The sequence below is a fragment of the Tribolium castaneum genome, chromosome 1 (genome assembly GCF_031307605.1).
Source record: "Tribolium castaneum strain GA2 chromosome 1, icTriCast1.1, whole genome shotgun sequence".
NCBI classification, from domain to species: Eukaryota; Metazoa; Arthropoda; class Insecta; order Coleoptera; family Tenebrionidae; genus Tribolium; species Tribolium castaneum.
The window spans coordinates 20,581,421-20,600,403 of NC_087394.1; the positions used below are offsets into that span (position 1 = coordinate 20,581,421).

At 30.7% G+C, this 18,983-nt stretch overlaps 1 protein-coding gene across 2 annotated transcripts; it reads left to right on the forward strand.

Annotated features, from left to right (window-relative positions):
* The first annotated feature begins 1,002 nt into the window (after positions 1-1,002).
* On the forward strand, positions 1,003-18,973 carry LOC103314560 (uncharacterized). Of its 2 annotated transcripts, XM_008200944.3 has the most exons (9): positions 1,003-1,310; positions 10,383-10,721; positions 10,772-11,361; positions 11,410-11,618; positions 11,669-11,848; positions 14,174-14,422; positions 14,476-14,635; positions 14,774-15,021; positions 15,283-15,470. In XM_008200944.3, the coding sequence occupies exons 1-8, from the start codon at positions 1,239-1,241 to the stop codon at positions 15,018-15,020; spliced, it is 2,046 nt and encodes a 681-aa protein (XP_008199166.1). In that variant the 5' UTR covers positions 1,003-1,238; the 3' UTR covers position 15,021; positions 15,283-15,470. The 2 variants fall into 2 exon arrangements, with proteins under 2 accessions (XP_008199166.1, XP_008199165.1); XM_008200943.3 differs by lacking the exon at positions 14,774-15,021 and having other exon boundaries at positions 15,283-18,973.
* Positions 18,974-18,983: the final 10 nt, after the last annotated feature.

Sequence of the window (18,983 nt, forward strand, 5' to 3'; positions counted from 1 at the left end):
AAACACAGCGTTTGTCTAGAAAAATGTTAAATTAAAAAAATCAAATTCTAAAATTCTCTGCCGGCAGCTGTTCCGGACACGTTACCGGCAGCGTTGGCCCTGCCAACCTAAAAGATAGCTGTCTCAAAACTATAAAAACGCCAACGTCGCATTTTCTCTTCAAAATTAGCTGTTATCAGTTATTCTTGCACTTCAAAGAATAATAGCTAATGAAATTTATACTTTCAATAGGGAATCTAGTCATTAGTAACTATTTTACAATTTTATCAAAAAATTGGTAATTCGGTAAAATGCGATGTTGGTGTTTTTATAGTTTTGAAACAACTAATACCTTGTAGATTGTACAATGTGTTTTTAAATTATTCTCATCTACATTCGGTTCACTTTTATAAAAACCATTGTGGTGGAAATTGTTTACTTTTGGCATTAACTTTTATGAGTTGTCATGGTAACAGGTTAGTCAATTCCACCACAATGGTTTTTATCAAAGTGAATCGAAAGTAGTTAACTAAAAAAATGTGCCGCTCTACTCAATTGAATTATCTGTTAATAAATGTCAAATCTGTCAGTTGTGAAATTTAATAATTTCTTGAAAAATTTTTGTTAAAATGCAACTAAATTGTTACACTACGGAAGAAAACATTTTTATTATCGAAGCTTATTTCCGAATTGGAGACGTAATAAATGGAGAATGGTAATATTCGGTGTCTAAATGCCTATCATTAGGGTACACTTATTCAATGGTTCTATGAAGCGGCATGTTCTGATTTTACATAAGAAATTCACATACGACTAGAGAATCATTTAAAAACACATTGTAGTTTGTAGTAGATGTCTATATTTTGTGGAATTAAGGAACTGACCTCAAAAATATTGACTTTTAATACCGTATTGTGTGTTTGTAAAAAGTACTATTGGGGCGTTAATTTTCACTAATTTAGTACTAATTTGTAATAAATATAAAATACTGATGCGTAATCTTGCTTATCTGAGCGTTTCGTGTTCAAGCACTTATTATTTATTATTAGTTGGGTTCTACGCCAGGTCGCGTCGGATTGCTACGTTCGACTGTTTTTCGGGCTTTCTTTACAATAGTCCATAGTGTTATAAATAAAATAATATGAACCGTGCATTTCAATAAGTGTTCGTCATCTAAAATTAGTGCCGTAGTGATTGTGATGGCCAGAAGTGATATATGTTAATGTAATAAATGATTGTGTTTTAATTTCGACACTAGAATGTATCGAGTAATTCTACTTTTGTGGGCACATGTTATTGTGCAAGGATCTAGCGAGGTTATGCTTGAACCGGTACGTAATTACGAAAGTCAAGGTGGGATTAAATAATGATCAGTGGCGTAGCTACCGGAGTGGAGGAGATTTTAAAGTTTTTATGGTTTTTAATAAGTGTATATAAATATTATACAAAATGTCCTAAAATTTGCGAAATAGCTGACACGTTATTACAGAAAAAAAATTAATGTTAAAAATAACATTTTCGTAGTTATGGAATTCTAAATTTTATACATTTGATCCAATTTAAGAGTATTTCAGTTTGATAAGATCGTTTATTACGTTTAGTTATTGAAGTTACTCAAAGAGAAAACATTGAAGGTATATGCAAAATTACAACTACTTTCGGTTCACTTTCATAAAGACGGTCTTTAAAATACCATTCTGGTGGAACTGACTAACCTGTAAACATGACAACTCATATAAAAATTAATGCCAAGAGTACCCAATTTTTTTTATGAAAGTGAACCGAATGTAGTATATTTGTCCGACTCTCTTCAACGTTTTAATAGATAGGTGTATGTCGCTTATATGGTCAATATTTTTGTATATCTTTAATCAATAAACATGAAAAAAAACATATTATGACAGATTACAAAAATAAAAAACTGTCAAAAAGTTTGCTGACATACAAATTCTTAAACATTTTTCCCACGTTCTATTTCGCGTATTTTAAGACATTTGTAGAATTCAGTGAAAACAGAATATAAACCTTAATTAGACATACATTTTTATAAATAAAGTGGTGCGAAAATAAGTCTGTAATAATAGTAATAATTAAATTACTTCTACTGAAAAGAGTTTTTTGTTTAGGGAGATATACATTTTTATAAATAAAGCCTTGCGAAAATAAGCCTATAATAATAGTAAAAATTATATTACTTCTACCGAAAAGAGTTTTTTGTTTAGGGCTCAAAGTGACTATTGATCATCTTCATCATTCATCAGCATCGACCTATGACGGCGGCAATAGATTTAGTAACGCCACTGACAACGTAGCTTTAGTAGATATTTGAAGAGTGACAGTATGCGAATAAAGATAACAGGTTGATACTATATAATTATATTTGCTCGATATTTGTGAAACACGTTTATTGCATTGACAATTTGTTGGAGATTATACTATTTTAAGACACTATTATGATTTTGTGTACTATTTTTAAAAATGGAATTCGACAACCTACTCAGTTGGAATATGCAATGATTCATCACAAATTGAAAGAATTGGGAGATTCCATATAATAGTGACTCATTCATGAAATTAAATGTTAATTTGAAATAGGAAAACAAGTGCAAACGACAGCACTATTTCCGTTATATAGAGCAAATCATATGCAGCCTTAATAAGAATAATAAGAATGCTAATTATTATTATTATCATTATTTATTTCCTCAGACAATACCCCTCTTCTTCACGTGTTACACTATTCATTAAAAATTTTAATGTCTGAAATTTTAAAAAATTGTAAGCAAATTAGGAGTATTTTCTAGAAGTCCTCATATATTATCTCATTTTGAACTACTATACAGGGTGTCTCACCTAAGACTTTCGAGCCTCATATCTCAGACATTTGTCAACGGATTTTTATGAAATTTAAAATACAGATATTTTAGACGGTAAAGATTAAAATCCAATTGATGCAACAACTCAAGTCTTAAAAACGTGAATTTTACTTACTTTTTTAAAATATTAAGTGTTTTAAGACTTATATCATAGATTATTGATAATTATAGTGGTTGACTTATATTAAGAAAATTACTCGTCAATAAAAAATGCTGTAAGAAAAAATTCGTTCGTGAAAGACGTCTGTTTTCCAGGAAAAATGAGTAACAAACTGTTAAACGTGGATACAAATCGAAAAGCGTAGGTCACTATGAAACAGACGCACACTATAATAATATAATACCACCATAATAATAATAATACCACTGAATTTTGGTTACTCCTACTCGCACAAACGTAAGTTTCACGCAAGCGACATTTTATATTTATCTCTCACACTTACAAAGTTAAAAAAAATGTTTTTGACTTACTTGTTGTCCTGGATGCTTTAGTTCATTAAAAAAAGGACTTAAAGACTAAACAGCAACTGAAAAATTCTAGACACTTGAACGTTCAAGAATTTGGAAATGTTTACCATACACTGTTGATTGGATTCTCTTCAAAAGCTTGAATTACAGCCCTAACAATTTCTTCGGTTCCAGTGACGTGTTTTGTCCTCACTCGATTTAGTTCACGTACGTATTGACGATTCTTTGAACTTTAAATTTCATGAAGGCATTTGAACAACATTTCACAAGTAGTCCAACGACACTTTCCTTAGACGAATATATTATTTCCATTTTCCACAACACAGAAATTTCTGCCAATGTTGTTTGTTTTTAAAGTAATTTCACCAAATTAAAACAATTTTACTTTTCAGACAGCGCGTACACTGTTGACAGTTTTTTTCAGTGGTACGCAAACTGCCGCATAGTATTGCTTCATCAATTGTTTCAAAAGGTGACTGCTCAAATACTTTTAAGATTTAGATTGAGTTTTTAACAACAAAATCAAATTTTTTCCTTGGATTAGCCGAGCGATTTGGTTAATTTTTTGTGTGTCCATATATTTTTAGGGGTCTAATGATCCAGTGGTAATTAGGTGTAATTTTAAACAAAGGAAGTGTGTTTTAAAATAATTTTTTTTTAACTTGAGGTCTTTTTTTGTCTCTAATTAGAAGACCACCTCCTAAAATATGTGCATTCTAAATTTCATAACAATCCGTTGACAAGTAACTGAGATACTAAGCTCGAAAATCTTAGCTGAAACACCCTGTATAACAGACTGATCTGTCTGTTGGTAATACTGAATTTAAATTTTAAAGGATACCAATGGAGTTCGTTTCCAGTTAACAATTTAACAATCTTATGGGGTTATACGAGAGATAATAAAATTGTTAAAAAAATCTAATCCGGATGCAGTGTTGCAAATTACGAATAACAATACGTTCAAATCTGTTGCAAACAGATTCAGTTTTTCAAATCAAGAGAAACCCTAGACTTGAAAGAAGTTTTGTGAAACTGTTAGAAGAATCCTAGTCAAAATATTTGACCGAGATAATAGTAGGTACTCGTTAGAACTTCAAATGTTGTACGAAGTGGCATATGACTCCATGAACAATCATTTTTGAACAGTGTGAAATAATTCACATTATATAATTTTCTTTGATTCTACGATTAGTTAAGGTTTTGCATCCCAAATATGTAAAAAAATAAGGGGAGTGTTTACAATTTTAAAGAAGGGGTGACAAGAGACTAGAAGGTGAAACCTAAAATGTAACTAATGTTGATTTTGAGTTTTCTTCTCTCGATGCGAGAAAATATCAAAACTTATTACTGAGAGTAGTTACTTTTTAAATTAAAGCACAGTAGAACAATTAGCTGATTTAATAAGTAGGTATTTAATAAAAAGTACTTTGTTGTGATTTTGTTGATTGACGAATAAACAATTTAATATTTTTGCTACACATGCTTGTATGCGTTTGCTTTCAGTTTGACGAGTAGTGATATATCCGATCTAGTACAAAATAAAAAGTGTCTAAACTAAAATTTTTATTTTAGAATTGTCTGTAGTTCTGCGACTGCACCAGTTTATTTTGACCGCGATGGTAGGTTACAACCAATTAAGTATATAAACTATTAAATTGTGTTAAGTATAGAGAAAATCTATAACGCGATTATTAATAGGTGATTTGTGTATTGTTAGAGAAATTCTATTCTTTTAAAATGGACAATTTTATCAAATATTTCTTAAATTCCAAACAAATGACTAATCCTCGAACCAATAAGATAAAATAACAAATGTGTTCTAAATCCAGATATAAAGCTTGTGCTTGAGATATATGCTCATATTATGAAAATTGCCAATAACTTAAACTCTCATTATTGTCTTTATATCTGCAAATTATTGCAAATAATTATTAATTAATGATACCATAGTTATTTACCTAACGAGTTTGGAAAGTGCATTTCCCACATGAGCAGTTTGTTTGCTGCACTAGCGCAGCAAGATATTTTGCAGACGTTATTTATACTCTAGAACTTTTTCAGAATAATAATTTTTGATTATACAGAATGTCTCAAAAAATGTATGACGTCATATTAATTTCTTTTAATGGCATGCTATTATTTTTTAATGCTCATTAGGACGCCTTTCTAGCTTATGACATGTCCCTAATTTTTTTAAATCGGGTCATGGATTTTTTGTTGAAAAAAATAAAAGCAAAAAAAATCGGTATAACCTTTAGTTTTAAAAAATAATAAAAAATAGAAACGGTGCTTCTTTGATAACATTACTAGTACGTATGTCTTGAACAAGGTTTAACAGACTTATTAATTCAGTTTCATTTTCAAACTTCTTAAACTTTACAGCCTTTTATTTTGCCTATTTCAAATGGCAATCCCAGTTAATTTTTATATTATTCGATGCAGAATTAAAAAAGCAACATTTTTTTCTTATTACAACTCTAGAGTAAATCCAAACACATTCGGAGTTATTTGCCAAAAACCGTCACCATGTTCGTCTTTTAATCATTAGTAATTTTTATTGACAGAATGAGTTTTTAGCAAATAACTCCGATTTCCGAATGTGTTAATTTGCAATAGGTTGTGATAACAAAAAAAATTTTTAGGCGATGATTACAAAAAAGATAATTCTGTGGCTTCCTGTCGCGCCATAAAGTTTTCGTTTTTTGTACTTATCTGTCATATTTTGCTTTTTATTTGTACACATCTGTCATTTTCTTGGACCAATCTGTCAAAAACTATTTCATCAACAACTCCTTTATATACATTAGTACGATATGAAATCTCATGTAACAACTGATAATTCGTGAAGCCTACTGATAAACATTTCTTGTCAATGCGTTCTGCTTATACATACACTACATCAACAAAGATTGTTGTGATTTAAGGGGGAGCAAATTCAACGGCGCAACATTTGCCTCTTCCAAAACTTCGGAACTCTCACTACCATTCATTTTGACACTATTAAATTTGACAGATGTTTGCTTTCATTTTGGTTTGTCTTGTTATCCAAAAATAACTATGTTTTTAAGAAAAATATTGTGTTTTGTGATTTGCGTTTCGTTAGGTTTTTGATTTTGCGTTTGTTAGTTCTTGTTTTGTGAATCTGTATTTTTTGTAACAACTCATAATTTAAACACTTCGTAACCTCAAAAAATATTTGATAGTTTGTCACCGCTATGACCCTGCTATGTAAACGTAGTGACAGTAATGTCAGATGACGCACACGCAGACGGAGCTGAGCGCTACCATACATAAGTAACTATTGTTTCTCTTATAGGTATTAATAATGTTGTTGCTTATTCCATAGAAACGAGTAGAGATAGTACACCTTTATTCTTATGGTTACTATGGTACATAATTTGATTTAGTTATTTTTCTTATCTTACAGGTGCCGTTTTTTAGGTACATTATACCATTGTTTTCAGTGAGAAAAATCAAATTTCTCTCACAAGTGAATAAATCTGGGGAAAATTGGGAAAGACAATGAGACTGTTTATTTCATAACTATAGCAACACAGGTCACTACGAAAACTAATACATAGAACTATGCTATAATGTTACAGGCGGATATTTACTTGAATTTCTTGGATTTTTTTACAATGCACCTATAAGATAAAACGTCGTATATCACACGTGATCGAAATGCCATGAGAAGTGACATGCCATGCTCCTGAGAAGTGACAAAATTCTCACTCGTATATAATGATGCATTTCTATGACTTATAATACAGCGTGCTCCAAAACCGGCGCACCAACTCAATGGTGTGTGGTAGAGAACTGGTTACATATAAAGGTAAAAATAGTAAAAAAAATTTTTGTATTAAAGTTATTGATAAATAACTAATTTTAGATAAATGATATGTGGCAACGTTGTCTAACAGCCATGATCGCAATAGAATTTGAGCAACAATAAAAATAAATTATTTTTGAAACGGTTTCCTAGGAAATAATTCCCAGTGTTGTCACATCTACACATTGTGATTTTTTGGATGAATTTTAATTTTTTAAATTAAAAAAACTGCTAAAATCTGATAGTAAATTTAAAAATAATTATTCATCGTTTTGTTACGGAACGATTACTTACTGTAAAACATAAAAACATTAAAAAATAATAAAAATTGAGGAAGTTAACAAAAAAAGTTTGTGGTTTCAGATTTTTTTAAATATGACTTTAGGAATTTTTTCAAGATTTTTCCCATAATGTACACATGTTTCTCAACAACGTACTACTGAGTTGGTGCGCCAGTTTTTGAGCACCCTGTATAATATACTATTTTCTTACTAATAGAATAAAGTGGCCATGCTTGACTTTTAATCATTAAATTTATCATTAAAATACTTGACAAAACAAGGTTTTATCAAATGACTCGGAATGTGTTAAGATTTACGTTAGGGTTGTAATAAGAAAAAACGTTCATTTTCTAACTCCCCATCAAATGTCATAAAAATAACTAGGGGTTGCCATATGAAATAAGCAAAACAAAACGCTGTAAAATTTAAATAGTTTGAAAACACTGTAGTAATTCAGGTCAATCGAACTTAATTAATAAGTCTGATAGATCTTGTTCAAGACGGACTTACTAATAATGTCATCAATAAAGCACTGTTTCTATTTTTCATTAATTTTAAAAACCAAAAGTGTAAAACCGATTTTTGGATTTTTAGTTTTTTTAACAATAATCCCCGAACCAATTTAAAAAAACTTTAGAAACATGTAAGAAGCTAAAAAGGCATTATAATGAGCAAAGTTGTTCATTAACTGTGAGTGAAGTCCGAAACGAGTGCGGAGCATGAAACACGTTCCACTGTGCAATGTGTCGGTTAATTTAAAATAAAAATGATTAGTTATCAATTGATGAGTGTTGCCAATTTAAAACTAATATAAAACCCATATTTCCCGTAATAAATGTCAACAGTTATTTTTATAAATAAATAATGCAATAAATTGCTGAAGTTAAGAAAAAGTAAAAATGGTAAAGTCATTCCTCCAGTCGTTGCAAAAAGACATTATCCCTTTTCAGACGCGTGGCAGGCTTGATTTTATTCTATAACTCGTTTTTTAAATTTCCACTACTTATTTTAGACGGTAAAGTGAAACGGCAATTATAATACTGTGATCCAACCACATCCCACCATCATTTAAAAACACATTGTATAAAGAATTATTCTCTTGTCAGACTCTTACAATTGAAGTTGCTGATAGTTGGGTACTTTAAGGATCGTCATAGGTCATATTGCAAATCATGGCAATTTGGGTCAATAGTCAAAATGTTAATTACTACATAGTTCACGCTAATTTACATCAATAAATAATGTCGTGTCCTTAAGTGGTTTGTTTAGTATCAGTTTTCTTTAAAGTTAAAAATAAGTTACCTGTATTTCCTGTGTTTACGGTAATAATTAAAACACGGAACATTGCACGCTAGCTACATACAAAATATATTCGGTATGCACAATTTATGACCTTGAGTAATACTACTTATGTAATAAACACGTTAAAGAATAATTAAAAACATTGAAAAAGAAACACATTTGTATTTACGTTGGGTTTAATTATTCAAAAATATTTTATTTCTATACCTACCCACTCAATGAGGAAGTTTACATTTTTTTGAAATTAATACCATTAATAGTCTTTATAATTGTAAAACTAATGGTACTTTTCGTTTTTATGTATTCGCAAAAATAAAAATGTTATGAGACCCCAAAGTTCGAAATTTGACAGATCGCGCGCTTTACTGGTCACGCTAGGTGTGACGTCACGCGGCACAATTGACTCAGCTGTCCACTGCCGCGTGTGGAAAATTCGATTCTTTGAGGGGCTGTATCTGGTTAAAATTAACATGTTACCAAAATTACTTCGCTGTTCCTCAATTTTTTTCATTTAGCTATTGCACTCCCATATCTTTTGTGAATGTTTAATGAACTATTAGCCCTAAATAAAATAAATAAAATTTAGAAACCTCACGTTATAAAACTGTTTGATATCAAAAAATGAGAACATTACAACTTTAAAAAACAAGAAAATCGTAATTTCATATTTTTGAAAACTCTAGTTTTATAATTATAAACCACATCTAATTATTCATCGAAGGTATCTTCAAAAGCATTGACAAATAAAGAAATTGTATTTCTGCTTATGCAAGAGTCGATATCTTTAATAAATAAATCATCTTTTCTATTTGTAATTTTTCAATAAAAAATTTGCAAATTTATTTAAAATTTGAAAGGAAAAAGATAACACACTGAAACGTGTACCCGCCTATGCGTACAAAAATAAAAGAGCCGAATTATTTTCGTTGCGATAGAAATGCACAATTTAAAACAACAATCAAAATTGTTGCTATGAATACAAACTAATTATTAAACACTGACCGCTCATTCTGTTTTAAGTCAATAAAATTATCCAGAGGTCTCAATACAATGCCGAAAGGAACAGTAGTGTGTAAATCGTCCCTACCTTGTGAACAATTTATGCCGCGAGACGTCATCAGGCGCAAAGCGGGACCGCTGTCAAACCGGCAGCAGACAAAAAAGCTTATATTTTTATTATTTTTAAAGCTATCAAATTATTTTTTTTACATTCGATTTCTTGATTTGAGTATTATTATGGTAAAAATAAATAATAACATTTTGAAAAATTTTAAACTTCCTCATTGCTAGAAGCTAAAAATTTGACCAGCTTGTATCATATCTATTTTACTAACGACTTACGAAAACAATTATAACATGTGTGCTTGTACAGGCGGGAAACAATACTTAAGCCGGTTATAAAAAGAATTTCTTTTCATAATAAATAAAAAATATTTTCTCAAGGATACGTTACAGTATGCATAACATCTCAATAGTCTGTTTCATTTCAAACGTTTTTAGGTCTAAATAAATATTACTGAGAAATATGTAGCAACTGTCTGGTAGTAGTATTTTTTGACTCATCCATATCTAGAATAGAATGTTTGTTTTTTTTAATCACATCAAACTTATCTCATCATTTATCACAGGAAGTCATATTTTTTCCAGAACATGACGACATTTATGCGAACAGTGGACGGTTTTTCTAATCAGTTATTAGGTGTGACTTCCGGAAAAATCGTGATAACCGGAAACAACACTCTTCACCTAACCAATTTCTCCTTCGATGGTAAAGTGTCCGACGCCCATTTTATAGTCGGCAAAGGCACAGTTTCCGAAAACGGAACTTTCGTACCTTTCTCTGAAAGTTCCGACAATCTTCCGCCATTAGACAACGAAGACATCGACTTAACTCTGCCTAATAATCTAACAGTCATTGATATCGATTGGTTGGCAATTTTTTCTCCAACGACCCAGGAAAACCTAGGCTTTGTATTGCTAACAAAAGTACTCAAGCTCTTAATCGTTTGTCAATTTTGGTGACTCGTTTGTTGCAGACTGTACAGTCATCACCTCAAACTTTCAGCTTCGACAATGATGTTATTTCCGGTCCTGTATTATTACTCGATAAAAAGACACTCTTTATCCCGAATTTTCGCTACAAAGGCGATCACAAAAATGTGCGCTTTTGGGTGGGCAATGGCAGCGAACCGTCCTCGGACGGAATCGCTCTGTCAGACGAGAAAAACTCTTCGGAAAGTCTTGGGCCATATCAGGGACAAAATGTGAAGCTTCATTTACCAGAAAGTCTGTCAACTGACAATATCGACTATTTGGCTGTTTGGTCAATCGACGAGGCAGTTAGTCTAGGCTATGTTCCCATCAAAGGAGTTAGCGAAGCGCCAGAAGTTGAACAGGAAACAAAAAGATTAAGTGAAGGGAACTTCGAAGTGATAGTACCAAAGTGTTGCTCCTCTTCAGCTGTAATGACCAGTCGCGGATGTGAGGAAAAGGGTCGCTTACAAATATTTGTACCAAACTTTAACATCTACGAACACAATGCAACACATTTCAGGAATGAATCTCTGGACCTAAACAAGGTGGATTTTAAAATATACGATTCCACAATGAAGTGTCCTGCTGGAAAGTATGTGATCCACTTGGATGTAGTGCAAGGTTTACTAAGCTATTGTAGATTTCCTTTAGACCAGTCAAGTGAAGAATTCGCTCTACTGATTAATGGCTCTTTACTTATTAAGGGGGCAGCCGGGAAAGGCATATGGTCACAGGAAAACTTTTGTTTAGACAACGTCGTAGATGAGAGTAATGTAACACAAATGAGAATTTTTGTATGCGTCCCGGAAGTCCAAATACAGAAAGCAATGTGCTACACTTACATAACTTGTAAGTGAGTTACTTTTTACCAAAAGGAGATTATTTATTTGGTTTTTTAGTCACAATTATCTCGATGCTTTGCCTTGCTGCTACTTTCTTCATATACTTCTTCTTGTCACATATAGAAGATGCCCACAGAATCCTGTTTACTGCTTATGTTTTTGATATGGCTATGGTTTTTATTTCCTTGACTGTAGTTCAAGTGGGACATGTGGAAGGCAGTGGATGTTCAGTTTGTGGTAGGTATACAGGGTGAGTCAATAGTGGGTTACTTCTGATTTTTTTAAGTATACAACCCATAATACTAGGCTAATATAGATTAAAGCTAAACAGATTGGTAATCGTTAAAAAATTTAAAATCGATCCACGATTATTAGCTGTCTCAAAACTATAAAAACGCCAACGTCGCATTTTCTCAAAAAATTAGTTGTGATAAATTGGTTAGTAATAAAGAGATTAGGAATAAATTCGATTTTGATCAGTAAAAAAAATAAATGACAACTAAACCACGCTCAGTATTTTATTAAAATTTGTTCAGTATAAAGTGCCCAATAAAAAAATCGTATATGCATAGTAACTAATTTCAGTTTGCACAGTTTAAATAATAAAAGCTTAGTAGCTAGCCTACAAGATAACTAAAAGGAACTAAAAGGAAACATACTCCTTGAATGATTAAACTCTAAAACTCGAAAACGTTTTGAAATGCTATTATTTATTGCGCATTTATTATGTTTACTGTGCATTTATTATTTTTAATGTGCGTTTATTATTTTACTGAGCATTTATAATTTTTACTGTGCATTTATTATTTTACTGTGCAGTTATTATTTTTACTGTGCATTTATTATTTTACTGTGCATTTATTATTTTATTCTGTATTTATTATTTTTACTGTGCATTTATTATTTTGACTGTGCGTTTATTATTTTTACTGTGCAGTTATTATTTTTACTGTGCATTTAATATTTTCACTGTGCGTTTATTATTTTACTGTGCATTTATTATTTTTACTGTGCATTTATTATGTTTACTGTGCATTTATTATTTTTAATGTGCATTTACTATTTTACTGAGCATTTATAATTTTTACTGTGCATTTATTATTTTACTGTGCAGTTATTATTTTTACTGTGCGTTTATTATTTTACTGTGCATTTATTATTTTACTTTGTATTTATTATTTTTACTGTGCATTTATTATTTTTACTGTGCGTTTATTATTTTTACAGTGCAGTTATTATTTTTACTGTGCATTTAATATTTTCACTGTGCGTTTATTATTTTACTGTGCATTTATTATTTTACTTTGTATTTATTATTTTTACTGTGCATTTATTATGTTTACTGTGCATTTATTATTTTTAATTTGCGTTTATTATTTTACTGAGCATTTATTATTTTTACTGTGCGTTTATTATTTTACTGTGCATTTATTATTTTACTTTGTATTTATTATTTTTACTGTGCATTTATTATTTTTACTGTGCGTTTATTATTTTTACTGTGCGTTTATTATTTTTACTGAGCAGTTATTATTTTTACTGCGCATTTAATATTTTCACTGTGCGTTTATTATTTTTACTGTGCGTTTATTATTTTTACTATGCATTTATTATTTTTACTGTGCGTTTATTATTTTACTGTGCATTTATTATTTTACTTTGTATTTATTATTTTTTACTGTGCATTTATTATTTTTACTGTGCGTTTATTATTTTTACTGTGCAGTTATTATTTTAACTGCGCATTTAATATTTTCACTGTGCATTTATTATTTTTACTGTGCGTTTATTATTTTTACTATGCATTTATTATTTTTACTGTGCGTTTATTATTTTACTATGCGTTTATTATTTTTACTGTGCAGTTATTATTTTACTTTGTATTTATTATTTTTACTGTGCATTTATTATTTGAACTGTGCTTTTATTATTTTTTATTTTTGTCAAAAAATTACATTATTTCTAAAACTAAGCAAAATCGACCAATACAAGTTTAGATTGAAATCATCAGTATTAAAAACTACGTCCAAAAATGCAATAAAACTTAGGGTGTTCCATTAAAAAAAACATAACTTTAGTGTTTTTTTCAATATTGGAAGACCCTGTCTATATACTACAATATTTTAGAAACATGCAGCAGGAACGCAGCTATATCTAGAAAAAGAAAAATTCAATATCTTTAATAATAAACAAGTTATGGAGCTTTGGCGGATCGTTGGGACAGCCTGTATATCTCATTTCAGTTCATAGTAAAATTTTGCAACAGCGCATTTAAATTTTTTGAAGTGAAATGGAGCACAAATTGAGAGTTTTTGGTGGGTTTTCTTAGCTCAAAACGTGGCGCTGGAATTTAGTTTAACACGGAATTCTTTTCTTTTATAGAAACTTTAATTTTGCACTTTATTTTTCACTCCAAAAAATTCAATTGCGTTGTTGCAATTCTCCTATGAACTGAAATGGGACATAGTATCTATGATTGCATCTTAGGACATGACAGAAATAACCCTCTATTGACTCACCCTGTATAAAACGTTAGTAATTGTTTCTTTAACATTGTTGCAGGTTTTATTTTCCAGTTCTTCATGGTTTCGTCTTTTGTAATGTTGGCCATTTTATGTGTAGACATTTGCATCATTATTAAGTACATTGACAACAATATTAAACCACGAAAACGGAAAGTTTGGTCACTTGGTGTTGGCTTTTTGGTTCCGTTATTTTTCTTAATCATCTCATTAATTCGAAATCTCACACCAGATGTACCAAACTCGTTTTTCAAACCTCAATATCAAACTAATGCCTGCTACTTTGAAGGTAACAAAATATTTTTAACAAATGCTCTTTGTACAGTAGGTACTTCTTTTCAGCTGAAGACCAAAGAGTTTCAATTTTTTATGTTCCTATTATTTTCTCAATGATCGTAAGTGGCATTTCCCTGGGTGTGGCAAAATACATAATCGTGCGATACGACCGATTAAGATTAAACGATTTCTTTTGGATCGAAAACGGAACGAAATACAAATTCATGTGAGTACAAATTGCAATAATTATTGTTGAAATCACACGCTTTGGGCCCCACTAACGCTGTACATTTGCAACGGTGCTTCTTTCGCTCTATTTTCGTCTAATACGACTTGTCTTTCCTGCACGCGTCATCTGTTGCAGGTTTAGGCAATGCTTTATTACATCAGTGATTATGACTATTTCTTGGATCTCGAATGTTTTAATGAGTTTCTTAGATGAGTCTAGTGGCATCCTTAAAGCTGCCGTCTTTTTCGAAGCTTTACAGGGTGTTCTAATTGTTGCTGTTTTCACTATGCATCATTACGGTACCGCTTATTTGGAGACACGACGGCAAAGAACAGAACCACCTGTCGAAATGAACCCTTTAAGCCAAAATAATCACGAATAGGGTAAATATTACTTGTGTTCGTGTTATCACCAATACATCAAAAATCAAACGACAGGCACTTTATCGTGTGCAAAAAAATCAATAATGACTAGAGTTTATCCTGATATAAAAATGGGTTGAACCGAGTTGCCTAAACTCGATGACAAATCATAAACTAAATACTTCATTCCAGTCTCTTCCTACCTCTATTTACTAACTTGCACAACACTGAACACTCATTTATCTCTATTTTTGTGATTGCACTAACTTTCGAATTTTTTAGGTGGCGAAAACATTTATTGGTTCTTATTATAACGTCAACGTTACGGATTTTTGATCTAGTGCTTTATTTAAGTTATGGACATGATAGTATGTTATTAGTAGTTGATATATTTGAGGCGACTCAAGGAATTTTTATTCTATTACTATTCGTTCTGAATGAACAAACAAGAAAAGAGATTCGAAAAAGTATCGAAAAAAGGAGAAGAAGAAGACGGAAGCATCATCTAAACCATTCAAAAGAAGAGGAACTTGTGATGTCAAAGCCGACCTGAGTGCTTGAAATCATGGACATTTTTTTTAACGTAATTTTTGCTCTGACCCGAATGGTCAATTAGTTGCTAACAAGTTAAGATGGATGCTTATATTTATTTTTTGATTATAGTTTACATGTTCAGATATCGATAGTATATCTTTTTTATCGGATTCTGTCAGAAAAATAGTCTGATAAATAAGTAGGGCATAACCATATAATTTGCTGTAAATATGCGATATGCCAATTTCACAGAATTCGATAATAGTATATTTTGATACGAGTTTTATAAACGCATTTTGTCGCACGCAAATTTAGGGCACGACGAGCGCAGCGAGGAGTATTTTTTCTACTTTCTACAGTATTTTTTCTACTTCGCACTTTTTGTAGCAAAGAAAATAATTTCGAAATTTAGGGAATTTTGTGGCAGTTGACAACATTTGCGCGCAGACAGTGAAATAATTTGGACCGTCTGTATTCGCACAAATGTATTCGGAAAGTGTCCAAGACGTTTCGCAATGTAGCCCTTAACAAATACGGGCTTTTGTGGCAAATACGTGGAATTTGAAAATTGGCCGAAGGATAATGAGATCTCAAATTACTTACTTGCACTGGCTTTTGAAGTTATGTTTACATTACTCGAAAGGTGTTCGAAAGGGCCGCAAATCAGGACTGGTACAAAAGCCTCTAAAAGTTCGTATTTGATTAATTTGATTAAATTATGGACTTGAAACATGTGCCGATTGACACTGACAGTTCTCTCAGATAACTGTCAAAAAACTAGATTGTCAACATTATCTAACTAAATTACCCTGGACTTTAGTGTAATTATTATAGCACTCAGTTGGATATTGCGATACCCAAATCGAGTATCGTAATGAATGACCTCAATACGAAACCGAAGTAGAAAAAATCTTGAACAAACCGTAGATGTAAGAATGCCACAACAGCCTTAGATTAGTTAAAATGGATACTTATATTTATTTTTTGATTATAGCTTACATTTAATGTGTTCCGCTACCGATAGGTTTCTTTTTTTATCGGATTCTGTCAGATGAGAGTTACCTTACATATTATACAAAAATAGTTTGGTAACTAAGTAAGGGCATATGATTTGCTGTAAATATTTATAATGCTATATGCCAGTTTCACAGAATTCGATAAAATCTTGAACAAACCGTAGATGTAAGAATGCCATAACAGCCTTAAATGTCAACTGACATCTGCAGCTGTAATAACCTAATAACATTCCTTAGTATGTTAATAGCTAGTGCATCAGCTTTATTAACATAATTCCTGAATTTCATACGTACTATTCTACCTTTTCATAATGAAATTTCCATGGACAACATGAGTGATTTCATCCATAAATATTTCCACTTTGAACAATTTGACACTTTGACTGACATGTTTGTCACATTTTAACTTTTTAAAGTATTTCCTTACAATTTCTTCATCCATGTTTGGTTTTCATGTGCTTACGGTAGCGGAAAGAAATAGTACCTAAATTAGCTATAAAAATGTACTGCTGCAAACGGAGTTTCTACAGTATTAATTAATTTTTTATGTGCTTGTGAAATACATTGTTATTTAATTGTCGCTGCTTAAGTTTTTTTTTACTTTTACAATTTTATATTGACATGCATAAAAGCCTGGCGACACTCATTTCATCAAATCTTTCTGTTGTGATGTAAAAAGCAAACCTACGGTATCGACTTAAGTAATGTTTTTTAAGCTTTTTACATAAAAAACGTTAGTTTGTCTATTAAATTATTAATTAATTATTCAAATATAATTCTATTTATTGTAAATACATTTAATATTTTAATGTTTGTCCAACCTCTAACTACTTAACAATTGGCAGTTAACATAAGTAGGTGAAACCAGTAATATTCTGTTTTTCTAGTCCATACCTGATAATAAACTATAGGTGTATATGTCGTAGGCTAATTGTAAAATCAGGCGTATTATAAAAAGCCTAGTCGTATTGTAAACACCTGGGTAAATTGTAAATGAATGAATAAATGCAGGGTTTTTACAATGCGACTAAAATTTTTAGGCGTACTATAAAATGCCTAACAAGTTTTCGTCTTAATGTAAAATGGTTTTTAATGTTGTTCACTTAGAAAATGACTGATTACATTGAATCATTTTGTAAAAGAATGAAAAAAAATCATCAAACATTTTATAAAATTCCACCTTCTATTGTAATTAGGTAGTAGTTTAATAAAAAAACAGTAAAATTTCACCCCAAATTTAAAATTATTCGTCGACAAAAATCCTTTTATATCTCGAGAACTGTAAACATTCTGATAAGGCAAGTTGTTATTTTCACTTATTTTTCTGTTATCACTGATATCACCCTCTGATATACCTATTTTCACAACTATAAATTCACTCTATAGTATTTTGATTTTGAGGTTAATTTTTTTTTCTATACTTATCATTTATCACCAGAATTTTTTTTAGTTCTTGATCATTTATTAATGAAGACATTGCTTTCTGTGTCTTCCAGCATTTTAAAACAATAATTTATAACAAAAATTTATTGTTCAAAGCATAAATTTAACTAATACTGACTTGCGCATTATAATACGCCTAAATAATGCAGGTTCGTTTCAGTCGTATTGTAAAAAAACCATAGGTATTTTACAATAAGACGAAAACGGGTTAGGTGTTTTATACGCCTGAAAGTTTCAGTCGCATTATAAAAAACCGACATTTATTCATTCATTTACAATTTGCCCAGGCGTTTACAATATGACTACGCTTTTTATAATACGCCTAATTTTACTATTAGCCTACGACATATATAAGCTGAGTCTGCTAAAGGTACTGCAATTAGATACCTACCTCATATTTTTCTCAATGCATGTGAATTTAACAAAAATCTACAAATCGTTGTAATAACAATTAAAAATAATAGAATGTTAATTCGAAATTTTGTTTTCTACTGTAATGCTTAAATGATATTTCATGCAAAAAATACGTAAAAAACTGTCACTATAACCCAAAAATTATCATTGTTTGAATTTGTATTTTTTACGTATTTTTTGAACAAATTTAAATATCGTTTGTTTTAAATAACAAGAAATATTTTTGTGCAGCGATTTAATACTAATTAATCAATTAATTTTGATTATAGCAAATGTATAGATGTAGTATTGGAGAGCAAATGGTGATTTCTATGTGATTATTACTTTTTTGGATACAGTAAATATACTTTTAGCAGATTAAGCTTTTTGTGTAAAGTGTTTACCAGTGTTAACGTCATAAGTATGTACAGAATTTTCCATTATGAAGTAAGAAATCGTTTGTGTTTGTTCGCATTCTGAATTAATAATTTTAAGTTTTATACCTTTTTTAGTACTATGTTTGTTACCCCTTTCTTGTTATTTTTATTTTGTACATAATAAACACAACCAAGTTTGTTAACCTTTAATTCCTAACCC

Excerpts from the sequence above, each read along its gene's own strand:
- LOC103314560 (XM_008200943.3), top strand. The coding sequence starts at position 1,239 with ATGTATCGAGTAATTCTACTTTTGTGGGCACATGTTATTGTGCAAGGA. Across the intron at positions 10,722-10,771 it reads GCTTTGTATTGCTAACAAAA|ACTGTACAGTCATCACCTCA; the intron begins GTACTCAAGCTC and ends CGTTTGTTGCAG. Across the intron at positions 11,362-11,409 it reads ATGAAGTGTCCTGCTGGAAA|ATTTCCTTTAGACCAGTCAA; the intron begins GTATGTGATCCA and ends AAGCTATTGTAG.